Source organism: Caloenas nicobarica, chromosome 2 (assembly GCF_036013445.1).
Source record: "Caloenas nicobarica isolate bCalNic1 chromosome 2, bCalNic1.hap1, whole genome shotgun sequence".
Taxonomy (NCBI): Eukaryota; Metazoa; Chordata; class Aves; order Columbiformes; family Columbidae; genus Caloenas; species Caloenas nicobarica.
The window spans coordinates 145,860,859-145,877,117 of record NC_088246.1 but is presented as its reverse complement, the minus strand read 5'-3'; the positions used below and the strand labels follow the sequence as shown (position 1 = coordinate 145,877,117).

Here is a 16,259-nt window from a genome sequence, read left to right as displayed (position 1 = left end):
CACATAAAAGCAAAAAAAAAAAAAAAGGATATGACGTGCAAAATGCTACCTAGAGAGCAGAATATTCTTACAGTTCAGGATTGGATTTCTCACTGTTTTTCTACTTTAACCTATTCACAAAATCACTGAGGTAAAGCATTTAACCTTTCTCTTCCTCATTTTCCCCATCTGTGAAATGATATTAATGCCAATTGTTCTGGCAGGAATTTGCCATCTTGTAATACTGCTTTGAAGTGTTTAAAGGGGAAATAATATATTACGCTACAAAGGCTTGGCATTATTGCATACCATTTTATGGCCTGGATAATCCCATCTGCTGTGCAAGGCTGTAGCTTTTTACACGCCGTTGTTGTTAACACACCAGCTTTGCAGCACAGGCCACTTCATCGAGAACAAATAAGGTGTAGTCCCTTTTGTACCTATAACGTGCGTTTTCAAGCCAAAAATGAAAAAGATGTGTCTGTCATCAGACAATGAGCGTGTCTGGAGGACTTAAATATTGTTTCCTTATTGCAGGGATTAATGAAGTGTTGGCCCAAGCCCTGCACAGCACTTAAGGACATGTTTAACTTTAAGAATCTGAGTAGACTGATGGATTTCCATGGGAATACTGATGTGCCTAAAGTATGTGTTGTTGGAATGAAGTCATATCCTTCAGTATCGTGTGGGGTCACGCTACTTTTGTTTGTGAAAATGAAAGAACACTATCAGATGTTAATTCTTCTACAGGGAATCTCCTGGTTGTTGAAGATTGAGGTCTTCAAACATCTCACTCTCCCAATTTCTCAACCCAAAATTGCATATTTGGTCTGTCTGCAATATACAGGATCAAGATCTGCTCTGATGTTCTAAAGTTCATTATTTTCCGGTTCTGAGCCAAAAATAAATTCAGTAAATAATGCATCTAAACAACTGTATTCATTAACACTGTTCTTTTTGCCAGCAATTGTATCTAACAACTTTTATGCATGCAGATATGAAATAATTCTCTGAAAAAAAACCCAACCAATCAAACAAACAAAAAACCCCAAAAAACTTCAGTAAACAGGTCCCTTGCTCCAAGCCTATAGGTTGCTCAAAAGGCAGTGCCTCATGGAGGAGGGGAACAAGCTCTTTCTTTCCAGGGTTCTGCATTGCAGTCTTAGGTGAGAATCTGTCTCAGATCATAACACTGAACAAGCTTGTCTACCTCCTTGTACTGTTTCTGGAGCCTTCTTTGGCAATCTCCGAGATACCACTTGAGTCAGGGGCAACATGTGCAGTGGCACAGACCTTTGCACTCAGAAGGAATGTGCTGGGTTCACCTCTCCATAGACAGGATGCTCTGCTGGTGCCTACTCTGCCATCCATCTGAAACTTTCAGACTAGTTCTTTAATAGCATTTACACTGTGTAAGGACCATAGCACAGCAATTACTGTATATGTTTAAAAGGAATACAATATGCAAAAGTGGACTTCCTTGATACAGAAACGCTTAAGATTGCTGTTGTAACTTATCACATTTTTTTGTTTTACAGTTTTCCTAAAGAATGCAAAAAAAGAGGAAGAAAAGCCTTTCAGAGACTGTGCAGATGTATACCAATCCGGCTTTAACAAAAGTGGGGTCTACACTATTTATATTAACAATGTGTCAGATCCTAAAAAGGTAAAGTAAATATTTGGTTTATTTTCTTATTTTTTTAATATGATGTTGCTCTGGCCTTAAAGGAGTATTTGGAGTCTTCATTGAAGTTCTCATTCTGCAAAATGTTGTACTGGTATAAATAACCTGGGCTATATTCAATCTTGAAAAAAATACAACAGAGTGAAGAAATTGATAAACTGTATTATTCCAGACATTCTTCTTTCTCACTGACAGAGGATTCTTCCTAAATTCCAACATACGTTCGATAGTTGAGTCACTTCCTCCCACTTGGCAAGTTCAGTTGAATCAGACTATGGCTGCAAATAAATCTGAGATAAAGTTTAGAAGATAATTAGTAAAGTGCTATAATAAGGAAGCTGATGGGGGGATTATCAGTAGCACAGGGAAAGAAATATCAGAATGAATAGTTTTGAAAAATAAAGATTTATAAAAATCCTGCTTCTCTTGCAGGGACCAGGGAAGAGTATTTTTGGCTGTAAAGAACACGACATGCTGAATATTAACACTTTTTGAAATGCTGAAGCATGTATAATCCTGTTCTTCTCAAAAAAAAGATCTTTGGGAGTTTTCTTTGATGAAAATGAAACATTTGTCTGTAAAGGAGACTGATTTTTTGGAAGACTTTTGATTCTAAGATACCTAAGTCAGCTGAAGCTAGGAACACGAAAGAATAACCTAAGCCTAACTGACACATGGAGGAATGCCACCTGTCCCTCTGATGAGGCACTGGTGGGATCACCCCCCAGCAAGGCTAAAGGCTGATTACCTGTCCAGAAAATGGGCCAAACAAGAGAGAGGGAACCACATTTGTCTGAAAAACTTATTCTTACTGCAGGGAAATGGTGACTCTGCAAAAGGAAAAAGGCAATAACAAATATTATTATGTTATTGTCTGTAGTCATTTTATTATGATGTTAAGATATGTAAAACTTATTTCTAAACTGAACTTGGTTTTATTAGAGGCCTTTGGAAGCCTGTAGATGTCACGATATTATAGTTTACTAAGGAATTAGAGTTCATTAAATCACGAGTGGAGTTGGAGTGGGAGGGTGCTATGGGCAAATATCAGTTTAACTCTGGTGAATGCGAATGGAAAAATAATTGACATGACATAAAATACATAGACATCTTGAGGCATTACTGAACAGGGCAAGAACAATCAAAGCAGTTCTGTAGAAGTTGTTCAATTGAAAACAGAGAAGTAACATCAAAGTCCAGACTGCATGTGCAAATTGTCGGTGTTTTTTCTTAGCCTTATTAAAATTCATAAACCATCCCTAGAAGCTGGGTTGCAATGAAAGACAATGGTTACCTGAAAGCACTGATGCACTGGCACTTCTGGTGTATTTACGTTAAACACACTTCATTGGTAATACAAGGACAGTGACACTATGGAAGCCACCCTGTGTTTCCTCCCATATCCGTGTTTGCAGACTCTGAGATCAATCAATACAGGCAGCACAAAACAGCTGATATCATCGCATTATTTTTTCCTGGAGGCTGCCTGTTTTAGCAAGAAAATTGGGAGAGTGGAGAGGGAGAGAGAGAGTGTGTTCCGGATGTTTCTCCTACCACCTGTTTCTGTCTTGTCCTGGCCATAACACAGCAAGAGCCAAGCCCAAGCAAGTGAGAGTGTGAATGCTTTAACAGATGTTTTTTCAGACATTAAGGTCATATTAACAGTCTGCAAGGTAGTGCCGTGCAGAGATAGCTGAACGAACTCCTGCTGAGATAGCTTCAAAATCACATCAATGCAGCACTGTGCCAGGACTAATTAGCCCAGGGATAGCACCACGCTGACACAGTTAGATTGCTCTGAGACTTGAGGTAATCTCCTGATAGGTACTCCACAGAGACATACCCGTTTGTTTAAAGCCAGTTTAGTTATCTGGATTACCACAATGCAATGCACAACTCTGACATGGCTTAAGAGTCCTAATATATCATTACCTTCTGTAATACTCACAGCCACTGGCAACTGTCTCATTTATAGTAATTTTATATTTCAGGTCACAAAAACATAGCTTCATTTCTTTTTATATTTCCTAAGGGATACTTACTAGAATCCTGACATTCAATAGAAAGTATCCTTTTGTCATATATACAAATGTTACTGTCAGTTTTAGTTTTTTCCTAGCTTTACCTTTGTATATTAATAGAAAAAAATCCTCTGTATGTACAGCTCCATACCATTTATATGCTTCATTTTTATATGCTTACAAATTTAAATTGCATTTTTTCTTTCATGTTCCTAGCTTCAACAGTTCATTAGTTTAGTTCATTAGTCTTCCATCCCTCCATCAAAAATTAGAGAGTCTCTTCTGTTTAAGAGGATCTTGATAATATTCCATATTTTTGAGATGGGAAGAGAAAAACATAGGCTTAAAGTATGAAGCTAGTTAATTGGCTCACTTGGATGTGTGTGTGTGTGCAATGCTTGGTGGTGTTAACAAATGATTATGCTTTGGTCATGGTGAGGGCAAAAGCAAGAGTCCTCTCAGTCCCCTGTAGAGGTGGGGTCAGCTACAGGGGAAGCAGAGACTGCTGATGAGCAGAGGAGCAGTGGAAGTGAGATTATCACCATTTTGGAGACATGTCACCTTCAGGAGCTGAAGCAGGCCAGGGAGCCTGGTCTGGGTGCACACAGAACCTCTGTATCTCCCCTTGGATCAACGTATTGGATTCTCTTACTGTCTCATCTAATGCCCTCACAAGCATAACTTCTACCAACTCCTGGCTGCACTGCACTGAAAATGTAATGTTATTAATTGCTAGTGGGGTCTATGTTTCTAGGTCTTTATGGCTCCACAAAATCATTTGCCACCATTGCCATGAACGCAGCCTCCATTCCTTCCCCTCTATATTCTGCCTGTGGAATTCCTACCAAATTGGTGTTGATGGCCTCTCTGAGCATATCTGTCAGAATTTTAACCCATTAAATGTATGCTAGCCCCATATACTGTGGAGCCTGTTGTCCTGACATAGTTGCCTTCAGGCTTGGCTTCTGCATAGCAGATGCACATTCTCCAAATCTCAAATGGATGTTTTGAGATTGTTGCTGCATGCCAACAATGTAGACTTGTAATGTCTTAGCATGCATGTACTTGAAATGCAGCATGTAATAATCCCTCTCCTTTTGTTTACTTTAAAATTGGGCTGATCTTTAAATTGTTATTATGAAGTTTATAATAATTTAGTCAGTAAAGCTAAAATATGAATAAATAATCTCATATATGCCTCTTAGAAGCTTGAGTGTTTTACACACGCATTTAAGGAAAGGCAAGAGTGCAATGTGTTCAATGCTCTTTTAATATAAATCAGATTATTCTATTGACAATAAACTCAGAACCTAAATATGCATATGAATTCGAAGTCACTTTTCCTCATCATTTTCTTTTCTGGTAGAGGGTTAAATATCAGAACACATTAAAAGGTGTTTAATGGCTGAGTGCCTTGACCTTGTCTGGGACAGAAGCCAGTCCAGGACATTCGTTGGCTAGAGCTATGCACAATGAACATCTATAACCAGCTTGGCACTCCTGTTAATACAGCAGGTGTTTGTGTCTACCACTGTGGAAAGTGCCAGACCACACAATGATAGCTAGTGAATAATGTGCTGCTGTCTTTCTTTCAATGTGCAGTTTTCTCCTTTAATTTGCTATATTATTCAGAAAATGTTGAAGTATTTTTATAGGTATTTTATTATATTTTTGTATGAAACCCCCAACATTTATTTGTGCACGTCTTTAAAATGAGTAAACTTAATACAGTTGAGGATTTAAGGCTTTAAAAATTGGCAGTGGATTCATGGGACCTTGAAATTCCTTATAAGGGAAGTAAATCCATCATTTAGAAATTCTCACTGTAAATCAGACTAAAGAAATTAAATCCTGTAGATAAATGTTTTGACTCACAGTGTCTTCCCTGAAGGAGGAATAGGGCCAAAATGTTTGTCTAGCAAATTGTGGGTTTTCTTGTGGTTACCCTAAATCAAGTTCACATGTTTGCATTGTTCGATATTCTGTTTCCTTCCTGTACCTACACAGGGACTTCACTCAGCATGCCTGGAGCAAATTAAAACAAAAGCACTTGCACAGGATTACTTTGACAATGCTTATGAGTAGGAAAGATTTGGAATTGATTTGCCCATGGGTGCAATATTGTTCTGTAGTCAGCTGAGGGACAAATTTTTATTTAACTGAATTGGATAGTAACCTTCAATTTGGCAAACCAACTTAAAGCTTTAAATTACCAAACAATGCTGAATGGATTGACCATTGATGTGAATGCCAAAAGCTAAGCTGATGGGCAACACCTCTTCAACCTTATTGCATATTGACACCTAACTTAAAAAGAGGTATATAACTATTCAAGAGCACAGACGAATACAATTTAGGATAGTTGCAGTGAAAATATGGCACAGAGGAGTACACAAGAAGGAAAATCAGGAAAATTTACTTGAGTGAGTAGAACTGAGACTCCAAGTTGTACCTTAAAATCAAGCATCATACAAAAATAGAAACAAAAATGAATACTATCATTTGTCACATACCAACAAAAGTGAATGCAGTATTTGCATTTCTTCATAATTTATATTCTATATTTTTGAAAAGATAATCTAAGAAGAGTGAAAAATGAATGAATATTAATTATCCATTTTTATTATATGGATTATTTAAGATTGTTAACAGATTTCAGTTGACAGAATACTCTAACACCAAGCTTCAGCAAAATTGTCAAGTTATTAAATTACCATTAACATACAAAATGTCAGTATCTAAGTTTGAATTTTATTAGTGCAATGATGGCAGGTTGTGACCTTATATGTTCAGTATAGGTCTTAACTTCTGAGCTTGTTCCACAGATGTCTTTTCTTGAGCCTGTTCCTATCTATGTCCTCTGTCAGCTCTAAGGCAGTTCAGACTGAGATCAATTGTTTCTGGTTTGGGACACTGCCTGGCACACTGTGGGTAACATGACAATACAAAGCAAAATGGAATAATCTCACCTGTGCTACATTTTGGGCTACTGGAATGGGCTTTTTCTGTAAGAATTTGTGAAGATTCTTTCTTAGACAGGATGACACTCTGCTAAAAGCTATAGAAAACATGGTCACTGAAAGAAATACTTGCTTTTTAAGAGGAAGGGAGTGATTTCAGGGGCACTGCAGAGAAAATAGAAAAGAAGCATGGAGTGAATGTGAAGAGGAAAGCTGAGGATGCAGAGGATGATGATGGGCAGATGTTCTCGGGTAATGTGCTGAAAGAAGAGGAGACATTACTGGGAGAATTACACCGAGCATAAGGAGAGCTCCATTGAGGGCATGGGGCATGAATCCATAGGAAAACAAGCTTCCTCAGTTTTGTTATTCACAAATATTTTTTTCTCCCAAGATGACAGGATTCCAATGCATGTTTGTTTAATTGTTCTTTGGTGGTTTTTTTGCATAGGTCTTCTGCAATATGGAAATTGCTGGAGGAGGATGGACAGTTATACAGCACCGAGAAGATGGGAGTCTAGATTTTCAAAAAAGCTGGAAAGAATACAAAATGGTAAGGTGAAAAACGTGGAATAGCTGTACAGGTCATAACAGTGTTAGATTTCAAATAGTACTTCCTATTATCTTAAGCAGATCTACCTATAGTGATGTGGTGTGGTCCTGGACTCTTTTATGAGCTCCCTTTTGTCATGTCTATTACTTTCGAAAATCATAATTTTCTTGTCACTCAATTAGTTGAGTATTATTTCCCATGACTTAGAGTTTCTTTCAGATCAGTTACTGAGATTAAAACAAGGTCAGGCCCAGGCTTATGCACTAAAGAATGTTGCTGCGTGTCTCTCTGAAGTTTTGACTTGCTGTGACATTAAGGGGTAATGCGTATGCAATGATGTTCCTAATGCACAGATATTTTCAGCTGAGGGGAACTCCTTCTGCAATTGAAGTATCTCAGGTAAGAATGAAAAGTTTTACCGGGGTTTATCCCAAGTCATACGCCAGCTCTTCAAATCAAGCCAATGTACTGGAAATGTTGATACTTCAAATAGGATTAAAAGAAAATAAATAACTTACCAAATTACAGACGATATGACTGCAGCAGGCTATTTTCACTTTGTCAACTCAAAAAAAATTTTACTCCAATCTAAATAACTTCTGAGTTTTTCATTTGCTGCCTGATCAGACTTTCTGATGGTACCTCTTTCTCTGAGTCCCTGAGGAATGACTTGGATTTCAGTGACATTCCCAGTGAAGTTTTCAGAACTGTGTTATCAGCCTGGAAGAGGAAAATCTTTTATCAAGCAATGTTCAAAAAGCAGTAAAAGAAGAGAGTATTTAAAATGTTTAAATATAAAAGCAAGTTCAGTTCAGTAAAAATTTCTATGGGAAAAAGGTCTGTTACAGAACTTACCATTTCAGAAATAAATGTAATATCGGGTTAGTGAAAAAAACTGTCATTTTGGATTTTATGGATGCTTTCTTTTCAATATTGTTATATTACGTGAAAATATAAATTAGAGAGGTAAAAACTAACCATTTTGGTCAGACCTCTGCTACTATGGATAACCAGAGGATGTAGTCTCTTTCATAATGTATATGAATTAAAAATCATATTAAAATGAAAATTGATATTTTTGAATGGATTTGCAAAATTGGAAATTTTTTTAGAATTCATAAAGTTTTAATTTAACAGGAAACTTGAAAACTGTTTTGCTCTATTTTCATTCAGAGTCAAATAAAATACAAAACATAAATTCATTTTGGAGGAAACAAAATGTGAATATTTTACAGGTTCTACTTATGAGGAAATTAATTTGTATATGCAACCTAACTCATTCCCTACATATGGACTGTTTTAATTTCTGCATACCATATAAATTATTGAGATTTACTCAGCTTTTCTCTCCTATGCTTTTTCTTGGACTATTTAATAAAAACAGCCCTTCTTTTTAAAGTTTTCCCATGTGTCCTTTTTTCATATATAACCCTTCACTTAGTCAAATATTTTCCTCAAATTTTCCTTTACAATGGTGTGAGCCTGTTCATGATTAGATTATGCTGGTTTTGTCTATTCAAGCAGTCTGAATTAATTTTGCTTCTCTTTAAGAATGCCGTAGTCTTCTAAGAAATCATCTACTTCTACCAAATAAAAATTATCTGGTTTGGACTTTTACTGATAGCTATCCTATAAGCCATGAGAAAAGATGGGATTTAGGCTTGCCTCTGCTTCTGTGAACCATTTCACCAAAGTAACTAGCTTAGGCCTCCTTCTGTGGTTATCATACCTCACCAAACATTGGATGATAGAGGCTGGTGGATGCTCTGTGGATTACTGGAATATGTGACAGTGCCTGAGCTTCAAGGCAAGGACATCACAAACTTAATTCCCTCATTGTTCAGAGAGGATGCTCAGTGTCTATTGGATCACATCCCCTCTCCTTCCTGACACACCTACCTGGTTTTTCTTCCAATGGAATCCAGGTAGTGTGCGGGGGACACAATTGTAATTGGTCTTACTTGGATTGGTTGAATTTAATGTGTTGTCTCAGCCCATAGTTAGATGCAGCTTCCCAGATTTGCTAAGACATTCTTGTATCTCACTAGGGCACCAAATCTAACAGAAATAAGCAATATCATAGTAATATAATAACAGTAATAATAACTCTCTGGGGATTCTTGTAGTTTCAGTGCATTTAGTTCTTATTGGAAAAGAATCTGGAAAACTGTTGGAGTTATTCAGCTATAAGCAAGTACTGACTGCTGGTTTCTCAGCTGGACAGGGACTAAGGCCACCAGCCTGCGGTACTGCTAGTGCCCTCACAAGTTCTTGACTGTTCCAGTTGTAGGAGGCCATTGCACGTGTCCTCTGACTCTGAGCTGAGACCCTTACAGCAGGTAGCTTGGAAAGGGAGCACATGGAGTGTTCTCTGCAGAGGTGAGTGACAGCACTGCTGGGTTACAGGAGTCACTTGGCACCAACTCACCCTGCAGACAAACTTTGAGGCAATCATTGTCTTTGACTCAGTTTCATGCTGTTGTCTTCTGCTTACATGGAAGTACTTTAATTCCTGCTCTATATATTTTCCAGACACCAGCGCAGGAAACAGGTTAAGAGAGACACAAAGTAGCCGGAAATCTTTTGGAAGTAGGAAAAACACAAATTCATCCATACATAAGTTGCCACAAAGTCAGTGATATTACAGTAATAATGGTACTAACTTTTCCTCTGTGTTCCTTTGTCTCCATTTCCGTTGGTGTCCAATGTCTACTCTGGAAAATAAAGTTACACTTTTTTCAGTATTTAAAACAAATACAAAACCTTTGATGCAGATTTATTGTCAATGCAAGATTGGTTATGCCAAGCTCTTCCTTAGTGGCATGTGCACTTACCAGTATCATCCAGTTTTGTTATTAGTCTTACGTCGTGCAGTGTAATTTGTGCTTTTTCTTCTAAGAATTCATTTCTGATTATGAAATCTCTTGAACCATTTCGGTTTTGTACATTCAATACTAATTGGAAGAAATTCAGAGGAAGGTCTATAAGTTCATCCTTCCATCCTCTTCTTATCAGTATCTTCTACATCTGTGCTTTCACATTTTGCTATGGATTTTCCGTTATACTATTTGTTCCTTATCAGAAAAATCTGAAGTGAGGCAACAAAGAATTTCTTTAACAACAGCAGCTAAGGTCACCCTGAAGCAGGTTTCAACCGTTTTTCATATTTCCTTGGCTGAGGAAGGAATGTAAAACACTACTGGGAGTTTTGACCTCTAGAAGGATGATAGCATTTAAAAAAAAAAATTGTATCATCTGCAAACCTGAGATGCTTTTAGAAGGGGGGTTTCCACAAGTTTACTTTCTAAGACACAGTTTCTTGCATTTATTAGGCAGTCATTAGCAATAGTCAAATCCAGGCAAATGATTAGCTCGTGCTAACTTGGCTATCAAGACTTCTTGCTCAAATTCAGTTCTCGGATGAATGCACCTTTCCCAGCGACTGTCTACATTTTTGCCAAATTAGGTGATGGATTATTGGATTCCCTATTCTCTAGCATTTTAGCATGTCTAGTTTAATAACTCTCATGAATTTCATGGAAGTCATTCCACACTCAATAGCCCAACATTCACTACCAGATTCCTAGGGGGGTTCCTTGCGGGATCAAGTATATTGGGGGCATCTTCAGACTTTTAAAATTATTTTCTTGCTTTCTGCCACTGGAGAAAGACTCTCAATAGGTATGTGGAATTACGTGCTTTGGCCAGTCCACAACAATCCTTTTCCTATGCAGTTTTTTTGTTTTTCCTTCATGTTGGTATGTAATTGTACTGCATGCCTTTATTGCTACAGTATTGTTCTTTCCTCTGATGAAAAAAAGCTATCACTTTTTTAATAATTCATAATGTCATGATCTAGATTAGGATCACTTGTACATATTAGACTCAGAGCTGAATTTCTAAGCTTTACAGCAACCACCTCCTATCTTTCTGACCAGAAGCTGCTTTTTCTTCTGGTTCTTTGAGGCAAGACTGAAGTTCAGCAGTAAATTCCACATCGTCTTAATGTCATGTTCCTGATTAACATTTAAGAGTCCAACACCAGTTCAGTGCTTAAAATAAGTCAGCTACCACCTTCTCTCAGAAATCACCACTGGCATTTGTGTGTGCCTGAAAAGCACATCTACAAAACCGCTTCTATTTCTGTTGATGTTTCTTCTTTTTCGTTTCTCTTTGGAGCTGTTGGGTCAAATTTATGGCTAGCTCCAGAGTGCCAATATGGTGTGATGCCAGAGAAGGATAATTTATAGTCTTCCATGGCTTAAATTCTGCAGCACACTGAGAGCCAGACTACAGAGATGGTTACCAGAACTTCCGCAGGAAGTATTTCTGGATGCAGTTCTAGTGGGTATTTGCATTATGTTATTTGGAATAATGTGAGTTTCCTCTGAGCCTCAGTAAATTATAACTACTATAACAAGTCTGGCGATCCATGTCCATGTCTTCTGTTTACCTAAAAGATAGCTGAACACCTCTTCAGACTTAAAGTATTTGATCTTCTAGGCATGATGTTTTTTACTCTTTTCAGTATACTTCCTATGGTTCACCTCTATGAGTAAGCTCCAGTTTGGACATAGATGCCACCCATTTCCTGGAAGACCTACTGTGTGGCAATCACGTTTTCACCTCACCAGTGCTTGCAAGTCCTACAGACTGCAAGTTGTATATTTGGGCACCTAAGTCTACCTGCATTATTCATTACAAGATCTACTGTTCCAACAAAGATTTTATTTCTTAGTGCCATCTTTCAGTTCATTCTGAAAACTTCCAGATGTTACTTACATTTAATTTTTAATTGCAAAGTGTCCAGCTCCTGTTTTAGATTGTGGTCTCCTAATTCCTTCTATGGTCTCCATGTGTTTTAAGTCTTATTTTAATTTCTCCATTTTAATTTCTCCATTCCAGTTTTCAGTTTTGTTATCATTCCTTCTGCCCACCTTCCCTGTCTCTAAACTATGACTTTTTTTTTCTTCCATATTTCTTCAGGAGCAATATTAACTTGCACCTTTTTTTTTAATTTTTGAAATAAGTCCTCACCAAAATTAACATTGTGTTTGACCCGAGCAAAGAGGGAAAAACTCAATCTGTTGTACTGTTCCCTTTTGGAACATTGATTGATGATGGATATTTCTCTGATGCAGTTTTGTCCATTTACAAAGACTGTGCAGATTCTTTTTTCTCCCTAAACACTTGAAGAATCAAACAACTACAGACAGAGCTCCAACCCCTTCCAGTCACATTAGATTATTATGTTCCTCACTTTCTTTTTAAAGCTGACTGTGTAAAAAGCAATGTACAAGGCACATTTTTAAATTGTTTGTATAAGCTCCATGATTCTTGTTCCAGTGGAAAACAACTTCAGATGTGTTTTTTTTAAAAACAAAAATTACATAAACCATATGGCTTGGCTGAAGAGAATGTTCTTGACAGAAAAAATAAATTTGCTCATAATTTGAATGCTCCTATTGTGGAAACAATATCTTGCATAACTCTTGGTTTTGTTAAAGCAAGCTATTCCTAATTAATTTAAAATCCTTTTCTGGATTATGAATGTTTAAAATAAGTTATGCTTTGGTGTGGCCACAGAATCTTCACACTTCTTGCATTCACAGTAGTCTGATATTATTAAGACATTTGTCATATTCCTATGTTCTTTAAAAGAGAGTTCAAATGCTATCAACAGCTCTGAAGATGGTAACTGCTCTTTCTGGGACTATTCCACATTAAATGAGTTTGTCAAAAGCTCTTTTTTTTGGATCTTCATTCTTTTTTTTTTTTCCTGCTTAGAATAAATAAAAGACATTGCTGGGAGCTAAAAAGTTTGTTCCACAGAAAGCACAGGATGCAGCTCTCTGATTCCATGGGATGTCAAGTACTGAAATGGCTGTTGAAACTAACTTCACCAAACTTTGGTTTGAGAGATCTAGAAGGATGCTGCTATTGTTCACAGGAATTAAAACACTCATCAGCTTTTCAGATTTGTAATTTTGTCAGGAATTCCAAATTACAAAACCTTTATCATCATGCAGAAAATGTACATACACATGCTAGCTAGGGAATCCTATCTACCAACAAGCCTGTGTTTTTATGATGGTAAGAGGTTTCCTCCTTGGATTGTGGCTTGAGCTATATTGAAGTCATCTATGTTTTGGTCACGAACAGTAATTCAAAGAAGTGTAAGCAAAGGAAAAAATATTACACTTAATATACATAGATACATAAACCTTGGAAATCTCATTGTTGGTTGATCTCAAACAGACATAGATTTTCACCTTCACTGCTATTACTCCCAAATTGTTTGGCTATTAAGGATGACCTCAAAGATTATGGCTGCTCCTGATAATTGGATTTTATAATAAGAACCCAGATCTTCCTTCCAACAAGAGTTTTTGTGTTTCCCTCTTTTGCGCAGGAGGGATCCAGTGGATGGAGATCCTACTCCTATTTGGCTCAGTTCCTTATTTCTTAATTCCTAAGCCACACCTGTACCAGCACACTGAACAGGGCCACGGTCCGTGTGTAAACACAGTCTTGTGACACAGGATCCTTGTCACTAAATTTTAGTGGACCTCTGGTCTGACTCAAATAACATTGCACAAATAATGTCCAAGCAGTTAGGGGTAACAGGCCATTCCCAAACGGCAGTTTGCACACGGCTGCCTTGTTTTCAGAGCTGAGCAGCTTTTACTGTTAGCAGATGAGTTATTCTGGTTTGCTTTCTTCTGCTTAGCACAGTGCTAGGGGCTGTTCAGAGCACTCTTCCCAGCTGCTCCTTCCCCCTGTGGCTTAGTGATACATTTCTGAGGGAAAGAATTGTTGCTTCGAAGAACACAGGGAAGCATTTTGAAGTTCGCCTGGGAATAAAAGAATACAGAAAGTTTTGTGAAAGGAGAGTCTTCATAACACTATCTGTACTACAGCCACCCATCTAGCTAGCTAGCCGGAGGTATATCCCATAATTCCTTCTGCAGAAACAGCTTCATGATCTTTCCCTGATGATAGTGTTAAGAATTTTATAAAGTGCCCTGCGATATAAGCATGGTCCTTCCAGCAAAAATGAAGGATTTGAGGATAGAATGGACCTGTGAGAAAGGCAAGAACTAGGAAATGCGTGTCCTTGGAAAAGACTGAAGGCAAGTTGCTTTTGTACTATGGACAAACAATACAGGTTGGGAGTGGTGGTTGTGTTGAATTATTAGGTTGTGTGAATAAGCTCATGAGAATGAATTATGAGTACAAGAGGATAAAAAGGCACACTTCAGGCATGAATAATTTTGTAACCTGTAGTCACAAATGCATTTCTTATGATAGAACACTTCAAAGTCATGAGTTATAAGTTGCTTACATCTGAAAAAAATCATTTACTTCAAGTGACTGGGATAGATGACATGGAAGTCATTTGTTTCTGTCAAGCATTTACCAAGTAATTTGGATATAAGGAAATGATATTCAGTAACTGGAATGTGTATCAAGATATTGTGTGAGTATCACCTTTCATGGAGACCCACTCTTCTGTGATAAAGAGTGACATGTCACACTAGTTTAATAAACGTCACTTCTGAATGCAACTGTTACTCAGATAATTGTCATTTTCATCAGTGTTACAAAAAGAGCCAGCATGTTCTCGGCTTCTCCCGAGGTCTAAATCCAGCAGTGGAGACAGACAGGATATCAAAGTGGTGAGAGACCATATTCGGTTTTATGAAAACATGCTCATGAAACTATTCTGGTTCAGACCAAAGTTTATTCTACAGTTGCATTTCAACAGTATGATCTAAGGGAGCAAGAATGAAACAATATTTTTTGGAGAGGGCTTTGTATCACTAGTTTGGGCACCAGAGAAGATGTTTCCACACAAGGAAACATCTTTATTTTGAGGAATACTTTTGGATGTAAAGTTAAACACAGTTTTGTGTTGGGGCACAGTTGTGTTTAAACTGTGTTATTCTCAGCACAGTCTTTCCTATGCAAAAGTTAATATATATCATCAATTTCAAGTGTTGTGTTGACACATGGCTATGTATTTGTGCCTACTCTGCCACCCATGCTTCAATTTAACACCATTAATGGATACTGATAAGACTTCTGGTATTTCAAAGGTTGTTAATATAAGCATGTAATATATTCTTTACATGTTAAACTTACTACATTTTATGTAATGTTATCATGATTCAGCTTAATTATGCTAGCAGCCTATATCAGAGTACCATGAGAAAGATTTGTGTTATTAAAGGAACTTTCTAACCAAAAGGTGGAAATGCTAATTTACAAGAGTCTGGTGAGATTTTGAGAGGTTGTTTTTTAAATTCGTGATCTGAACATTCAATAGAATTGTAGTAGAGATCCTCCTAAATAAGAGTTGTGTACTTTCATCATGGACTCACTGCAGCAGCCTTTCACTTTGGGTCTCATGTCAAATTCATACTCTAGGTTTTTAACTCTGTTGTCAGTCATCTTTTATTCTTTTTCAGCTACGTAGTGTAACAACTGAGCCCAAGCAGGAAAGAGTAACTCATAAGTCTGATGCTTGGGATATTTAGGTGGATTATGGGGCTGAGATTCAAGTTCCTGCTCAAACTCATAAACAGACTGTTGGTCTTTCCTGTCACATCTCTGTTCCTAGTTATGTGCATCTTTGTTATTTAGCATGAACCTGTGTCTTCTGAAAATAGAATTAAATCCTACCTCCAAAAGTTCTTTCCTTTTGCCTAAAATGAACAGAAGTGAAAAAAACAGAAAGTCCCCTAAGCATGCAATTCATGTTTCTTAGAATACAAAAATTGAGTTTTCTTTTCCTTAAAACACAGCCACCTCCCTGGCATGCACTTAATAGGAGCTGCACTGAGTGTCTGTATATTCCCAGGATTCACTTGTGAAGAAGATGGTTTGGAAGAGAGGGTCTCAATGTAATTTTTAGTCAAATAGTAAGGAAGTGAGATTGAAATCCAGGCCTGTATATGGGCCATTGTAAGAAACTGAGCTGCTGGTGCCCACTGCATAGCCAGAGGTAACATTTCTGTAAGTTTTGTGCCTCAATCCTGGATTCTGTCACTGTGATTCTT

General features: G+C 37.4%; 1 protein-coding gene across 1 annotated transcript in view; it reads left to right on the top strand.

Moving 5' to 3' along the window:
* The window catches only part of ANGPT1 (angiopoietin 1), a 165,105-nt gene that overhangs the window by 105,598 nt on the left and 43,248 nt on the right, over positions 1 to 16,259 (top strand). The window contains exons 5-6 of the mRNA XM_065628102.1: positions 1,518 to 1,645; positions 7,096 to 7,197. Coding sequence (XP_065484174.1) covers positions 1,518 to 1,645; positions 7,096 to 7,197 — 230 coding nt within the window. The remainder of the gene's footprint in view (positions 1 to 1,517; positions 1,646 to 7,095; positions 7,198 to 16,259) is intronic.